We start from the raw sequence: 16759 nt of genomic DNA, 5'->3' as shown, positions 1-16759 counted from the left end.
AGGACAAACCATCCAGGGAAAAATAAATTGAGGTCATAGGATTTTCCAATTTCTATGGGATGCCCTTTTTATAAGGAACCTGGTTGCAGCTCCTATGGCTTCCACTAGATGTCAACAGTCTTTAGAAATTGTTCGATGTTTTTCTTTTGGTAAATTAAGAAGTAGTGCTATTCAATGGGTCCTGTGTGGCTCAGTCGGTAGAGCATGGCGCTTGCAACGCCAAGCGTCGTGGGTTCGATTCCCGCTGGGGCCACCCATATGTAAAAGTAGTGGCCCCAGCCGACTTGTAAGTCGCTTTGGACAAAAGCGTCTGCTAAATGGGATATATATATAATTTATTGTAAGTGTCACTCCAGGTGTTTTCATGCGCATGAACTGGAACGCGCTTCATGTTGTTTTTATCGGGTATTAGAAACAGTTTTTTCCATCTTAAATTTTGTTGATTATTTACGTTTTGGGGTACCTGAGGTTGGATTAGGAATGTTGTTTGGACCAAGTATACAGGTAACTTATTAGATACTTTGTAGAGGCATGTTGGGTGAGTTGAAACCGGTGTATTTATGAATCAAACGCACCAAATAAATTTACATTTTTGGGAGATAAAGAAGAACATTATTGAACAAAAGGACTATTTGAGATGTTTCTGGAACATTTTGGAGTGCCAACAGAAGAAGATCTTCAAAGGTAAGGCATTAATTATATCGCTATTTCTGACTTTTGTAGCGGATCTGCCTGGTTGAAATATCTTTTTCATGGTTTTGTATGCAGGGCGCTGTCCTCAGATAATCACATGGTTTGCTTTCGCCATAAAGCCTTTTTGAAATCTGACACAGCGGCTGGATTAACAAGAAGTTAAGCTTTTTTTGATGTATAACACATATATTTTCAAGAATGTTAAATATTCTAATTGAGTATTTTTGAATATCGCGCTCTGCAATTTCACCGGATGTTGGTCAGGTGAGACGCTACCGTCCCACATACCCTAGAGAGGTTAAGACAGATGAGAGATGGATTGTGTATGTGTGCCATCCAGAGGGTGAAAGGGCAAGACAAAAGATGTAAGTGCCCTTGCTAGATGCACCAGTTTGAGGGTGTCAAGAATAACAACGCTGCTTGGTTTTTCACGCTCAGCAGTATCCCGTATGGTCTACCATTCTTGAGCACTGCCCACTACTTCTCGACTCCCTTCTGATTCTGTCTGTGCGCCATCCCATGCTCTTTACTACACTACTTCTGTACTGTCAACACAAGGGGGTACCGTATGTGAAAAAGGGGTATGTACAGGAGAGTGGCTACTCACTGCTATGTAGTCCTTATCCAGTTTGACATTGTTGTCCATCTCCTGCAGCACCTCAGAGTGGAACCAGCGGAACTAGAGAAACACAGAGAACAGTTATTATGATCGCAGTAGTTGAAAACCACTGGTAAGCCAAACAATCACATATCAAACTGACAGCAAACCGTGTTGTGACACCATCTAGTAAAATATACAGTACAATATCTTAATAAGTGGGTTGCTTAGTTGTGAGTTGTTTTGACAGGTGAATAACTACAACCAAGGTACAATTGCAATGAACTCTTAATTCTTCAAAATGACTCGTGCAGGTGCTACTGTTCTACTATTTGATGAGGAGAGTAAAGTAACCTACTATTGCTTCCAGTTCAGTGGTGAGTCGCTTCTGGTTCTCTGAAATCTGAATCAGGACATCTCCTGTGAGACATAATGCGAAAATTATTATCATAGGTAGGCATTAAGACACACACATGTGCGCGCACACACACACATCCAAAAAAGAGAGACACACAGTCAAATCACACACATACTCCTCCCCCCATACACACATACGGAATGATCTTCAACAACATACCAAGGCTCCCTCTCTCACTACACTGTAAGACCCCCAATGGTGGAACAAACTCCCTCACGACGCCAGGACAGCGGAGTCAATCACCACCTTCCGGAGACACCTGAAACCCCACCCTTTAAGGAATACCTAGGATAGGATAAAGTAATCCTTCTCACCCCCCCTTAAATGATTTAGATGCACTATTGTAAAGTGGCTGTTCCACTGGATGTCATAAGGTGAATTCACCAATTTGTAAGTCGCTCTGGATGAGAGCGTCTGCCAAATGACTTAAATGTAATGTAAAATGTAAGACGTTTCTGTAATTTCAACAGTAAAACACTGTAGAATTCACTGTAAAATATTGAAAATGTGTTTTCATGCACATCTGTAATTTTACATATATTTTTTTTTGTCATTTAGCAGATGCTCTTATCCAGGGAGACTTACAGGTAGTGTATTCATTCTAAAACAGCTAAGTGGGGCAACCAGCTAGGTGGGGCAACCCTACCTGTTTGAAGAGGTAGGGTTTCAGGTGCTTTCGAAAGATGAGCAAGGACTCTGTTGTATTAGATTCAGGGGGAAGCTGGTTCCCCAATTGCGGTGCCAGGACAGAGAAGAGCTTGGACTGGGCTGAGTGGGAGCTGCCCTCCGTATGGGTGGGAAGGCCAGAAGAACAGAGGTGACAGAACAAAGTGCTCAGGTTGGGCTGTAGGGTTTAATTATAGCCTGAAGATAGTGAGGAGCAGTTTCTCTTGCTTCTCTGTAGGCAAGCATCATGGTCTTGTAATGGATGCGCCTTCGACTGGAAGCCAGTGGAGTGTGCGGAGGAGCGGGATGACATGGGAGAACTTTGAATACCGGGCGGGCTACAGCGTTCTAGAACCGTTGCAGTGATTTGATGGCACAAGGCAGTAAAACACTGTAGAATGCACACAAAAATACCTTAAATGTGTTTTACAGAATAAATGATGGTGCATTGTGAGAAAATGCTGTGGGTGGGGAATGAGTCTCTGGCCCACTAACATATTTTAAGGCATGCCTTGTAAAAAGCTATAGTTTTTGCACCCATGAGTGAGAATGCTCTACCCCGAGAATACAGTAATATACTGTACAATGTGTCAGGAAGTTTACAAACCTTGTTCCAAAAATCTACAGTAACTTACTGGTCTATTTCTGCCAGTAATTCACTAATTTGATATTGATTACTAGTCTGCAGCTAGGAATTCGGTATCATTGAACGCGAAGAACGACAACTGCCGAAACAACCTGTCACACCCTGACCATAGTTTACTTTGTATGTTTCTATGTTTTGGTTGGTCAGGGTGTGATCTGGGTGGGCATTCTATGTTGGTTCTCAATCAGAGGCAGGTGTTAGTCATTGTCTCTGATTGGGAACCATATTTAGGTAGCCTGGGTCTCACTGTGTGTTTGTGGGTGATTGTTCCTGTCTCTGTGTTTGTTGTCACCAGATAGGCTGTATAGGTTTTCACGTTCCCTTTTTTTTGTATAGATGTTATTTCACGCTGCATTTTGGTCCGCTTCTCCTTCACCAGATGAGAACCGTTACAGAATCACCCACCACAACAGGACCAAGCGGCCTGGTAATAGGCAACAGAGGCAGCAGGAGCAACAAAGTGAGGAATGGACATGGGAGGATGTTTTGGATGGCAAGGATTGCTACACATGGGAGGAAATACTGGCTGGAAGAGATCGCCTCCCATGGGAACAGGTGGAGGCACTTAGGAGAGCAGAGGCAGCCGGAGAGAGTAGCCGGCGTTATGAGGGAACACGGTTGGCAAGGAAGGGGGGGGGCTCACAGGGAGCATGGCGACGCTAGGTAGGAGACCTACACCAACTTCCTGTGGTTACCGGGGGGCTAGAGAGACCGGGCAGGCACCGTGTTATGCAATGGTGCGCACTGTGTCTCCAGTGCGGGTGCATAGCCCGGTGCGGTATATTCCAGCTCCACGTATCGGCCGGGCTAGATTGAGCGTCGAGCCAAATGCCATGAAGCCGGCTCTACGCATCTGGTCCCCAGTGCGTCTTCTTGGGCCGGCTTACATGGCACCAGCCTTGTGCACGGTGTCCCAGGTTCACCTGCATAGCCCAGTGCGGGCTATTCCACCTTGCCGCACTGGCAGAGCTACCGGGAGTATTCAACCAGGTAAGGTTGGGCAGGCTCGGTGCTCAAGAGCTCCAGTGCGCCTGCACGGTCCGGTCTACCCAGTACCACCTCCACACACCAACCCTCCGGTGGCAGCTCCCCGCACCAGGCTTCCTGTGCGTGTCCTCGGCCCAGTACCACCAGTGCCAGCACCACGCATCAGGCCTACAGTCCGCCTCGCCTCTCCAGCGCTGCCGGAGCCTTCCTCCTCTCCTGCGCTGCCGGAGTCTCCCGCCTGTTCAGCGCTGCCAGAGCCTTCCGCCTCTACAGCGTTGCCGGAGTCATCTGCCTGTTTAGCGCAGCCAGAGCTGCCAGCCTGCATGGAGCAGCCAGAGCTGCCAGCCTGCATGGAGCAGCCAGAGCTGCCAGCCTGCATGGAGCAGCCAGAGCTGCCAGTCTGCATAGAGTAGCCAGAGCTGCCAGGGTGCAAGGAGCTGCCAGTCTGCATGGAGCAGCCAGAGCTGCCAGTCTGCATGGAGAAGCCAGAGCTGCCAGTCTGCATGGAGCAGCCAGAGCTGCCAGTCTGCATGGAGCAGCCAGAGCCGCCAGTCTGCATGGAGCAGCCAGAGCCGCCAGTCTGCATGGAGCAGCCAGAGCCGCCAGTCTGCATGGAGCAGCCAGAGCCGCCAGTCTGCATGGAGCAGCCAGAGCCGCCAGTCTGCATGGAGCAGCCAGAGCCGCCAGTCAGTATGGAGCAGCCAGAGCCGCCAGTCAGCATGGAGCAGCCAGAGCCGCCAGTCAGCATGGAGCAGCCAGAGCCGCCAGTCAGCATGGAGCAGCCAGAGCCGCCAGTCAGCATGGAGCAGCCAGAGCCGCCAGTCAGCATGGAGCAGCCAGAGCCGCCAGTCAGCATGGAGCAGCCAGAGCCGCCAGTCAGCCAGACTCTTCCAGATCTGCCAGTCAACCAGACTCTTCCAGATCTGCCAGTCAACCAGACTCTTCCAGATCTGCCAGTCAGCCAGACTCTTCCAGATCTGCCAGTCAGCCAGACTCTTCCAGATCTGCCAGTCAGCCAGACTCTTCCAGATCTGCCAGTCAGCCAGACTCTTCCAGATCTGCCAGTCAACCAGACTCTTCCAGATCCGCCAGTCAGCCAGGATCTGCCGGAACCGTCAGTCTGACAGACTCTTCCAAATCCGCCAGATTCTTCCAGATCTGCCAGTCAACCAGACTCTTCCAGATCTGCCAGTCAGCCAGTATCTGCCAGAGCCTTCCTCCTCTCCTGTGCTGCCGGAGTCTCCCGCCTGTCCGGCGCTGCTGCCGGAGTCTCCCGTCTGTTCAGCGCTGCCCGAGCCTTCCTCCTCTACAGCGCTGCTGGAGTCTCCCGCCTGTTTAGCGCTGCCAGAGCCTTCCGCCTCTACAGCGTTGCCGGAGTCATCTGCCTGTTTAGCGCAGCCAGAGCTGCCAGCCTGCATGGAGCAGCCAGAGCTGCCAGCCTGCATGGAGCAGCCAGAGCTGCCAGCCTGCATGGAGCAGCCAGAGCTGCCAGTCTGCATAGAGTAGCCAGAGCTGCCAGGCTGCAAGGAGCTGCCAGTCTGCATGGAGCAGCCAGAGCTGCCAGTCTGCATGGAGCAGCCAGAGCTGCCAGTCTGCATGGAGCAGCCAGAGCTGCCAGTCTGCATGGAGCAGCCAGAGCTGCCAGTCTGCATGGAGCAGCCAGAGCCGCCAGTCTGCATGGAGCAGCCAGAGCCGCCAGTCTGCATGGAGCAGCCAGAGCCGCCAGTCTGCATGGAGCAGCCAGAGCCGCCAGTCAGCATGGAGCAGCCAGAGCCGCCAGTCAGCATGGAGCAGCCAGAGCCGCCAGTCAGCATGGAGCAGCCAGAGCCGCCAGTCAGCATGGAGCAGCCAGAGCCGCCAGTCAGCATGGAGCAGCCAGAGCCGCCAGTCAGCATGGAGCAGCCAGAGCCGCCAGTCAGCATGGAGCAGCCAGAGCCTCCAGTCAGCATGGAGCAGCCAGAGCCGCCAGTCAGCATGGAGCAGCCAGAGCCGCCAGTCAGCATGGAGCAGCCAGAGCCGCCAGTCAGCCAGACTCTTCCAGATCTGCCAGTCAGCCAGACTCTTCCAGATCTGCCAGTCAACCAGACTCTTCCAGATCTGCCAGTCAGCCAGACTCTTCCAGATCTGCCAGTCAGCCAGACTCTTCCAGATCTGCCAGTCAGCCAGACTCTTCCAGATCCGCCAGTCAGCCAGGATCTGCCGGAACCGTCAGTCTGACAGACTCTTCCAAATCCGCCAGATTCTTCCAGATCTGCCAGTCAACCAGACTCTTCCAGATCTGCCAGTCAACCAGACTCTTCCAGATCCGCCAGTCAGCCAGGATCCTTCGGAACCGTCAGTCTGCCAGACTCTTCCAGATCTACCAGTCAGCCAGATTCTTCCAGATCCGCCAGTCAGCCAGTATCTGCCAGAGCCTTCCTCCTCTCCTGTGCTGCCGGAGTCTCCCGCCTGTCCGGCGCTGCTGCCGGAGTCTCCCGTCTGTTCAGCGCTGCCCGAGCCTTCCTCCTCTACAGCGCTGCTGGAGTCTCCCGCCTGTTTAGCGCTGCCAGAGCCTTCCGCCTCTACAGCGTTGCCGGAGTCATCTGCCTGTTTAGCGCAGCCAGAGCTGCCAGCCTGCATGGAGCAGCCAGAGCTGCCAGCCTGCATGGAGCAGCCAGAGCTGCCAGCCTGCATGGAGCAGCCAGAGCTGCCAGTCTGCAAGGAGCTGCCAGTCTGCATGGAGCAGCCAGAGCCGCCAGTCAGTATGGAGCAGCCAGAGCCGCCAGTCAGCATGGAGCAGCCAGAGCCGCCAGTCAGCATGGAGCAGCCAGAGCCGCCAGTCAGCATGGAGCAGCCAGAGCCGCCAGTCAGCATGGAGCAGCCAGAGCCGCCAGTCAGTATGGAGCAGCCAGAGCCGCCAGTCAGCATGGAGCAGCCAGAGCCGCCAGTCAGCATGGAGCAGCCAGAGCCGCCAGTCAGCATGGAGCAGCCAGAGCCGCCAGTCAGCATGGAGCAGCCAGAGCCTGCAGTCAGCATGGAGCAGCCAGAGCCGCCAGTCAGCCAGACTCTTCCAGATCTGCCAGTCAACCAGACTCTTCCAGATCTGCCAGTCAACCAGACTCTTCCAGATCTGCCAGTCAGCCAGACTCTTCCAGATCTGCCAGTCAGCCAGACTCTTCCAGATCTGCCAGTCAGCCAGACTCTTCCAGATCTGCCAGTCAGCCAGACTCTTCCAGATCTGCCAGTCAGCCAGACTCTTCCAGATCTGCCAGTCAGCCAGACTCTTCCAGATCCGCCAGTCAGCCAGGATCTGCCGGAACCGTCAGTCTGACAGACTCTTCCAAATCCGCCAGATTCTTCCAGATCTGCCAGTCAACCAGACTCTTCCAGATCTGCCAGTCAACCAGACTCTTCCAGATCCGCCAGTCAGCCAGGATCTGCCGGAACCGTCAGTCTGCCAGACTCTTCCAGATCTACCAGTCAGCCAGATTCTTCCAGATCCGCCAGTCAGCCAGTATCTGCCAGAGCCTTCCTCCTCTCCTGTGCTGCCGGAGTCTCCCGCCTGTCCGGCGCTGCTGCCGGAGTCTCCCGCCTGTCCGGCGCTGCTGCCGGAGTCTCCCGCCTGTCCGGCGCTGCTGCCGGAGTCTCCCGCCTGTCCGGCGCTGCTGCCGGAGTCTCCCGCCTGTCCGGCGCTGCTGCCGGAGTCTGAAGAGCCCCTCTGTCCCGAACTGCCCCTCTGTCCCGAACTGCCCCTCTGTCCCGTGTTATTAAGTAGGGTTGCCGTGTCTAGGAGGTCACGGAAGCGGACAAGGTGGGGGAAGACTACGTCTGCACCTTGGGGGGTACTGTCACACCCTGGCCATAGTTTACTTTGTATTTTTCTATGTTTTGGTTGGTCAGGGTGTGATCTGAGTGGGCATTCTGTTGGATGTCTTGTTTGTCTATTTCTATGTCTGGCCTGATATGGTTCTCAATCAGAGGCAGGTGTTAGTCATTGTCTCTGATTGGGAACCATATTTAGGTAGCCTGGGTTTCACTGTGTGTTTGTGGGTGATTGTTCCGGTCTCTGTGTTTTGCACCAGATAGGGCTGTTTTCGGTTTTCGCACGTTTGTTATTTTGTTAGTTTATCAGTGTATAGTTTCTTTATTAAAATAAAATGAATAACAACCACGCTGCATTTTGGTCCGCTCCTCCTTCTACAGACGAAAGCCGTGACACTAATCCATGGATTTCACATGACTGGGAATATTTTAGTCAGGCAAGGTGGTGCTTATTCCCCCAGTGTATTTATCCCTGTGTTTCCTGTCTCTCTGTGCCAGTTCGTCTGGTATGTTTCCAAGTCAACCATCGTTTTCCCCGTTCTCCTGATTTTTTTTTTTTGCGTTCTCCTTTTTATAGTCCTCCAGGTTTTGACCCTTGCCTGTTTCTGGACTTTGTACCCACCAGCCTGACCATTTCTGCCTGCCTTGACCACGAGCCTGTCTGCCACTCTGTACCTCCTGGACTCTGATCTGGTTTTAACCTGTTTGCCTGTCCACAAACATTCTCTTGCCTACCCCTTTGGATTAATAAACATTATAAGACTCCAACCATCTGCCTCCTGTGTCTGTATTTGGGTCTCGGCTTGTGCCTTGATACAGATAATTGTACGGTCCCTCAATTCCAGTATTGAATTTCAAGCACAGATTCAACCACAAAGACCAGGGAGATATGGTAAATATGTTTTTTATATTTTTAAAAAATAGACCTTGAATATCCCCTTGAGCATGGTGAAGTTATTAATTAGGCTTTGGATGGTGTATCAATTAACCCAGTCACTACAAAGATACAGGTGTCCTTCCTAAATCAGTTGCCGGAGAGTAAGGAAACTGCTCAGGGATTTCACAATGAGGTCAATGGTGATTTTAAAACAGTTACAGAGTTTAACAACATTGTAGTTACTCCACAATACTAACCTAATTGACAGACTGAAAAGAAGGAAGGTTGTACAGAATACAAATATTACAAAATATATATAATGTTTGCAACAAGGCACTTAAGTACTACTGCAAGAAACGTGGCAAAGAAATGTACTTTTTGTCCTGAAAACAAAGCATTCTGTTAGGGGCAAATCCAACACAACTCACCCCTGAGTACCACTCTTCATATTTTCAAACATGATGGTGGCTGCATCATGTTTTGGGTATGCTTGTCATCAGCAAGGACTAGGGATTTTTTTTTAAATCAAAATAAACTGAATAGAGCTAAGCACAGGCAAAATCCTAGAGGAAACCCTTGTTCAGTCTGCTTTCCACCAGACACTGGGAGACGAATTCACCTTTCAGCTGGACAATAACCCGAAAACACAAGGCCAAATTTACACTGGAGTTGCTTAACAAGACAACATTGAATGTTCCTGAGTGGCCTACTTACAGCTTGGAATTAAATCTGATTAAAATGGCAAGTCTTGAAAATGGCTGTCTAGCAATGATCAACATTTAACTTGATAGCTTGAAGAATGTTTTTAAAGAATAATGGGCAAATATTGAACAATCCAGGTGTGAAAATATCTGAGATTTACCCCAAAAGACTCTGCTGTAATCACCATCAAAAGTGCTTCTACAAAATATTGACTCGGGGTGTGAATAATTATGTAAATTAGATATTTATGAATTTCATTTTCAAAAAATGTGCTAAATATATAAAAACATGTTTTTACTTTGTCATAATGGGGTACTGTGTGTCAATGTAATCCATTTGAATTTAGGCTGTAACAACAAAATGTGGAATAAGTCAAGAGGTATGAATATTTTCTGAAAGAACTGTATATATATATATATATATATATATATATATATATATATATATATATATATATATATATATATATATATATATGAATGGTTTTGAGAACTTAAGTTTTGTTTTGCTTTGATTAGCGTAATGTTAGCTAAACACCACAAGTGTTTATCCAGATAATGAAAATGCACCCGCCCAAAAGAAAATTGTAATTTCAGGTGTGCATGATCACAAATCCGGTCGGCCCTTTACGCAAGTTGTGTTGGGCCACATAATTACGCAAGGGCCCCGCATCCCCGTGTCAAATTCGATGAGAGGATGATGCGGAACTATCCTTCTGGTCACGAAAAGAGAAGGAAAAAAACACAATGAGAGTGAATTGTGGGAACAGCAATCAGGTAAACTTGTGTTCTCTCCTCTCCAAGTTTTATGTCAGCAAATAACAGTAACGTTAAGTTGATGTGCTAGCTTGCAGTGCATCTCTCTCTAGTCTGTCATGTCTTGCTAACCTAGCTGGGCAGTGCATCTCTTGGTCTGTCTGTGTCTTGTTTGCTTGCCAGCCACTTCCATGGCTGTGTTCTGTGACTTTGTGCATGACAAAAGTGACAAAAGGGCAACTGTGTTTGTAAACTGCAGCTAGGAAAAGATGACCGGGTCGCGCGTGAACATGCGTTCATGTGTGCATGCACGAAATGAAACTCATGCTTTCCAGCAGCAACCTCTGTGGAGGCCAATCCAGACCAAATGGGCGTGATGGCATTCTTCATAGGCGCACATAATTTTAAAACAAGACAATGATTATCTAGTCTCTCGGTCAATGATCTAGTCTCTCAGAAGTGAAATGGGGAGGTGAATTGATCATTTTCCCGACCTCCAACATGGACAACCCAGCTCCGCACTCTACTGCAGAACTTAAAATCCATCTCCAGAGAAAGATACTCCTTTGTTCCTGCCTGTCTCCACGCTTAGTGAGTATTGGCGCATCAAGCGCATTCCAAGAGTACTGAGAACACAGAAGGAGCCTACAATAGGGAAAAACTACAAAACTTTCGTTCAGAAATGGGGTTAAATCCTAAACAAATGTTATTTAGATGTAATAATATTAATCGTTGAACATGTGTCAAAGGAAGTAAAAGAAGTTGAAGTTAAGATCAGTGAACATGAGGTTATCGTGGAGATTCTAGGCCCAAATTTCACAGCCATAGATGACTCAAATCAATCAGTCAAATACAGAGACTTCCTACAAGCAACAAAGATCAAGAAATATCAATGAGACACAGAGGACTACCAGCTCAACCAGGTGTATGCATGGGAAGGCCCAAGGACTGGAGCAAAGATAGTCCTACATAGGGATGCACCACAGAGTCCGAGGGGAGCAGATACAGCAGTGGGAGGACATGGAAACTACACACAGAGACATCCACTGAGAGCGATTTCCCAACAGACAGCTGAAAGCAGCACAACAAGGCTCTACGAAAGAAAATAAACGATCAAGCGGTCAAAGTGGGTTTAGACTATGAAAAATACAAAGAAGAGACTTAGAGACAACTCAGAAATGAACATTTCTATAGAAAACTGAGTGTTGATCCCACACAGGAAACTATATATATCTCAAAATCTGAATATGAATACCTTTGCTGCAAATGTGCCATACCTCCGAATACTAACAAATACCCACCAACAAACTTTATCCTAGACTTGGCTGAATATGTTTTGACGTATAACTATTTCAGGTTTGATGATGAATAGTACCATGGAACATCGATGGGCTCCACGTTCGCTCCGAGCTATGCTAACCTTTATGTGGGTATTTTTTAAGAACGTTTTGTTAATAATGAAAACGAAAATCAATTTTTGAATAAAGTTCTGAAGTGGTATCGATATGACGGGTTTATTTTTTACATATGGGGAGGAACGTGAAAAGAGCTGTCAGATTTAAGGGTTTTACTCAATTACATTTGACCCTAATCTCAAATTCACTATTAAATGTGACGCTAAACGTGTTCATTATCTCTATGTGGATTGAGAAATCAAATGGAACCCTGTTTACAACTCTGTATAGAGAAGAAACGGGCAGAAACATTATACGACAGGGGGGCAGCTTCCACCCTGTGCCATTAAGTTAAAAAGAGGACTTCTAAGAAGTCAGTTTTTCATATTGCGCCGTATATGCCACTCCACAAGAGGGCTATCTGTAAAAAGCAGCGGAGATGGACAATAGGTTTCTCAGAGGCTATTCTCCACAATGCGCGGATGACACTCTTAATTTGGCATTGGGGAAAACACGAGATGAACTGCAACAAAAAAAGACCCACTCGAGCTAAAGAACACTGTAATGTTCACCACTACATACGGTATACCTTGAACTCGTGAAAAATGTGAGATGATGTCAAGAAACACTGACATGTTTTATCATCGGACCCAGCTTTGCCAGCTGAATGTAAGAATCCACCACTCGTTTATTGTATATGGGAGAGGTCGCAATTTATGCGATAAATTGATCCATGCCAAATGCCAGCCACAAAATAAAATCTGCCAGGCTGTTTTACGCCCTCTTCCGAATGTTATCTGTAAATGCAGAGTTTACGCACAGTGCAACAATATGAAGTGTGAATATTTCTTCCACCCACATATAGGAAAACGGTTCCAAATTAATGACATTATTACGTGCTCCACCACCCATGTTATCTATATTATTAAATGCCCATGTGTGCTGTGCTAAGACCTCTTGTTCTCTTGTTCTCTCAAACAGAATCAGTAAACACACGAGTTCAACTAGGAGAAACGACAGGGATTATCCAGTCACAGTACATTTTAATGACCTACAACATGACGTTTCTACCTTTTTAGATTTTGTGCCATAGAGAAAGTTAATATATCAGACAGTGGAGGTGATGTAAATAACTCTGAGCAAAAGAGAATGTTTATGGATTTTCATCCTCCAGACATTATTTCCTGAAGGTCTTAATGATGAAATGCCTATGTGTATTATGTTGTAAATGTGAACTTGAATTATGCCCCTGTTTCAGATTACTCTGACGTTTTTCTTGCGGTGTACCCAAATGAATAATGAAAACTTGCTTGGTAGGTCGATGTCCCCCATTGTGGTTTTACAGACGTGTTTAATATGTTATGTACACACTTTATTCGAATATTTATGAAATGCATATTGTTATATTTGGTTATTTGATAACATTTGTTTTTCTTCGACTCCAACCCCATTCGATGCGTGGAATGGATGTGGGTGGGGCTATGCCTACATAACGGTGCTCATTTAAAACACTCACAAAAGCTCTGAAGAAGGCCGTGAGGCCGATACATAAAGTTTATTAAAGATCAGTGATACTATCAAGAGCAGTGTGCTGGTTTCTTATTTTTTCTCACTTCCCCTGTGAGAACCATGAGCAGGGGCTGATTTGGCTATACGTTACTATATATTTTACAGGAAATGTTTTACAATGTGGGAGAAGTCCAATCAGAGAAGCTCAACTAGACTGAATCAGTTTATGTGGGCTTCCATAGCCAACCTTACACAGATGTAGGATCTTCATTTGAGCCAGTTTGCTACAGCAGGAAAATAATCCTGGAGCAACAGGAATTGTGAATTATTATGTATAGTTAGTTAACTTTTTTGTTGGGGTTGATACATTTTCCGTAAGGTAAAATAATGTCTGAAATCTCTATGTGGAAATTGCAAACTTCAGAAGCCTTTTTAAACCTCAAATACGGTACATGTTTTACATGTACATGTAGCTGTACTGGCATTACAGGAAAGTTCTTCTGCAACAGGGTGATCAAATTAAAATCCTACAACACCTTTTAGCCTCAGTGTCTGTAAGTGGCTAGGTTCAGGCTGGATTAAATGAATTTAACAGGACCCACAGTCTGTCCCTGGATTACACTGCTATTGTACAGACAACAAGGGCTCCGGTTGCATTATACCTCTTATTAGCATTATGAGTGAAATGGGAAGACTGACTCTGGACCAGGTGTTATGGTTAGACTCACGCATAGGTTGTCTTGTTATCTCAAAATGCATCAACATTGATGTGGGCAAAGTTCATTTTAATTCACATTCCACTATGGGGTAAAAAAAACCATAGATATACGCACCTACGCCCTCTGTACCTCTGCTCTATACAAACAGGAACAGACTGTGTATGGCAACAAAAAAAAGAAAATAACTCACACGCATACATCACATCTGCTATTCAACCCCACCCAACCCAGTGTCCACCCTCTGTCCCATACACACACATGGACACACGCAAACGTCTAAGAAAGCTCCAGAGTTATTGTGACGGTAAAAGGAAGTATACCAATGTGCTGCCTGTCAGATAAACTTTGCTCTGTGTGGTTCGGTGAAGGACACTGCAGTGATTGGGGTAATAACCACAACCATAAACAACACAAAGGACCAACACAGTACATGTTTCTCTAGCTTTGTTCCTGCATCTCTACCTTTCTCATACTCTTTAACTGACCTGATGCACACCATACGGCAGACACACGCACATATGTCATGTGCATATGCGCACACACACACACACACACACACACACACACACACAGGGAATGAAGACGTTCTTACCAATCAAGCAAGACGACATGGTGTGGAAGGCCTGCTCCCCTATCTTAGCAAGGGTGCTGAAGTAAGCCTCGCTGGTTACCGCGAGGGCTAAACACACACAGAAACAAGCAGGTAATTGAATTGCATATCCAGCTGATATGATTCACTTTGCTGACAATCCCAGAGTTAGACTCATGCCAGTAAAAGCACAACGAACACATTCATCTGAAAGCAGAAAATTGCAGAAAGGTTGTTTAATATGCATCAACAGATTCATCTATAATTCATTCATCACATATACATGTTCCATATCTCATTGCTTTGGAGTGGAAAAGGACAGGTGCAGACAGAACAATAAATGGACAGACATATTTACATTCAGCAGCTCAACCAATAGAAACATGTGTAGGTTATATTATGGCCTATAGGTCCATGGTAATACATATTCCCAGGTGATATGGCAGCACTTTACAAGGGAAACCTTATGAACTCTGACAAAATGAAAATACATTTGCATTTATTTCCAGGAGGGGCACGGCCAAGGATCTCTCATTGATGGGATTTAATAGCAACGATGTGGAAGCATCGTATAGATCTGAGAAGGACCTCTAGTAGAAATCAGAGTCATATACTGTATGTATGACTCTGCTGAGAATGACTCTGTCACATTTACTCTATTTTATTGGAACACTTCATCGTATTCAAATGCATGCCACAAAGGTAATCCGTTTCACTTCCTTTCTCTCTCATGCTCACCTTGGAAAGCCTGCATGTAGCTGTTTCCCAAAGACACTAGCTTCTGTAGACTTGGGTTGAACTGATCCATCAGGCTCTGCTAACACACACACACACACACACACACACACACACACAGTGAGACATTGAAAGGCGTGGTGCTTATCTTGGACAGTTAGCTGTATAGATACACCCTGTTCATAAGTCATATTGTATTTATTCATAGAATACAGTACTGCTCACAAGTATAGTGTGCCAATTTGAACAGTATATACATACAAACAACAAATGTGCATTGCAAGTTAGGCCTTCAGTTTAAGTTTATATCTAGGGCCATGCTAAAATTGCCAAGAGTTCAAACCAATCTCACTCACCGCATATATGCCCAAAGTAGAGCGATGCAACTGGTCGATGTTTTGTCCAGACATTCGGACGCTCAAAGTATTCCCACTTGCTGAAATGTTTAATCTATTTATTTATACGTTATGAAACATAAGGCGACAGTCCCGAAAGTCCCCTATCTGTATCAACGTGGATGTTCTAATTCACAGGAAACTGGGCGAGGAGCACAACAGAACGTGTGAGGAATTGACACTGGAGCTCAGAGAGGACTATTGTAAATTATTAATCAAGTCAAAGCTATAAACAACTCAACAACACAGAACGCGCAGCGACTAGTGACCTGGCGGGAAAAATAAATCTAATTAAGCTTTACAAAGACAGGTTAGTAGTGTAAGTAAGGGCCTTAAAGGGCCATTTTCATTGTCTCCAGCACAATACCAGTGTCTACATGAAAATGGTGTATTTCTACATTTTGTAGAAAAATATATAAAAGTTCTAACCGATGACATCATCAAAAGTTAAACAGTTTAAAGATAGTGATTGTCAAACACTATGGGTTTCGGGTGATGTGGGGAGCAAGAAAATACCCGTCCCTCTGGCTAGAAACTAGTTGCAGGTTTAGAAAATAAGTTTTTCCTACTTTTAATCCTACCCTGTGATGTCACAGAGAAGCATTCATTTCTTTACCTTTTTAACCACAGTGTAACGGCGTTCTTCGTATGTTGAATGAGAGTCGGACCGAAATGCAGCGTGTTGGTTACTCATGTTTTTTAATGGAACAAACGCGGTACATGAAATAACTGATACAAATACAACAAACAACAAAACGGAACGTGAAACCTAATTACAGCCTATCTGGTGAAACTACACAGAGACAGGAACAATCACCCACGAAATACAAAGTGAAACCCAGGCTACCTAAATACGGTTCCCAATCAGAGACAACGAGAATCACCTGACTCTGATTGAGAACCACCTCAGGCAGCCAAACCTATGCAACACCCCTACTCAGCCGCAATCCCAATAACTAAAAAACCCCACTACGAAATACAACAACATAAACCCATGTCACACCCTGGCCTGACCAACTAAATAACGAAAACACAAAATACTAAGACCAAGGCGTGACAGAACCCCCCCCCCTAAGGTGCGGACTCCCGGACGCACCTCAAAACCATAGGGAGGGTCCGGGTGGGCGTCTGTCCATGGTGGCGGCCGGCTCGGGACGTGGACCCCACTCCATAAATGTCATAGTTCCTCCCCTTCGCGTCCTGGGATGATCCACCTTCGCCGCCGACCATGGCCTAATAGTCCTCACCCAGAACCCCACTGAACTGAGGAGCAGC

The 16759-nt window shown here is 46.6% G+C and overlaps 1 protein-coding gene across 2 annotated transcripts in view; it reads right to left on the bottom strand.

The window, feature by feature from the left end:
* LOC135553920 (brain-specific angiogenesis inhibitor 1-associated protein 2-like protein 2) overlaps positions 1-15679 on the bottom strand; it is a 28582-nt gene extending 12903 nt beyond the window's left edge. The window contains exons 1-5 of one of the 2 annotated variants that reach the window (XM_064985859.1): positions 15446-15679; positions 15093-15171; positions 14358-14444; positions 1650-1711; positions 1301-1372 (exon numbers count right to left, since the gene is read on the bottom strand). In XM_064985859.1, the coding sequence (XP_064841931.1) occupies positions 1301-1372; positions 1650-1711; positions 14358-14444; positions 15093-15171; positions 15446-15499 (354 nt within the window). In that variant the 5' untranslated portion in view covers positions 15500-15679. The remainder of the gene's footprint in view (positions 1-1300; positions 1373-1649; positions 1712-14357; positions 14445-15092; positions 15172-15445) is intronic. The other variant, XM_064985860.1, reaches the window with a different exon arrangement.
* Positions 15680-16759: the final 1080 nt, after the last annotated feature.

This window comes from Oncorhynchus masou, chromosome 14, assembly GCF_036934945.1.
Source record: "Oncorhynchus masou masou isolate Uvic2021 chromosome 14, UVic_Omas_1.1, whole genome shotgun sequence".
Lineage (NCBI taxonomy): Eukaryota > Metazoa > Chordata > Actinopteri > Salmoniformes > Salmonidae > Oncorhynchus > Oncorhynchus masou.
This window is presented reverse-complemented; position numbering and strand designations above follow the sequence as displayed.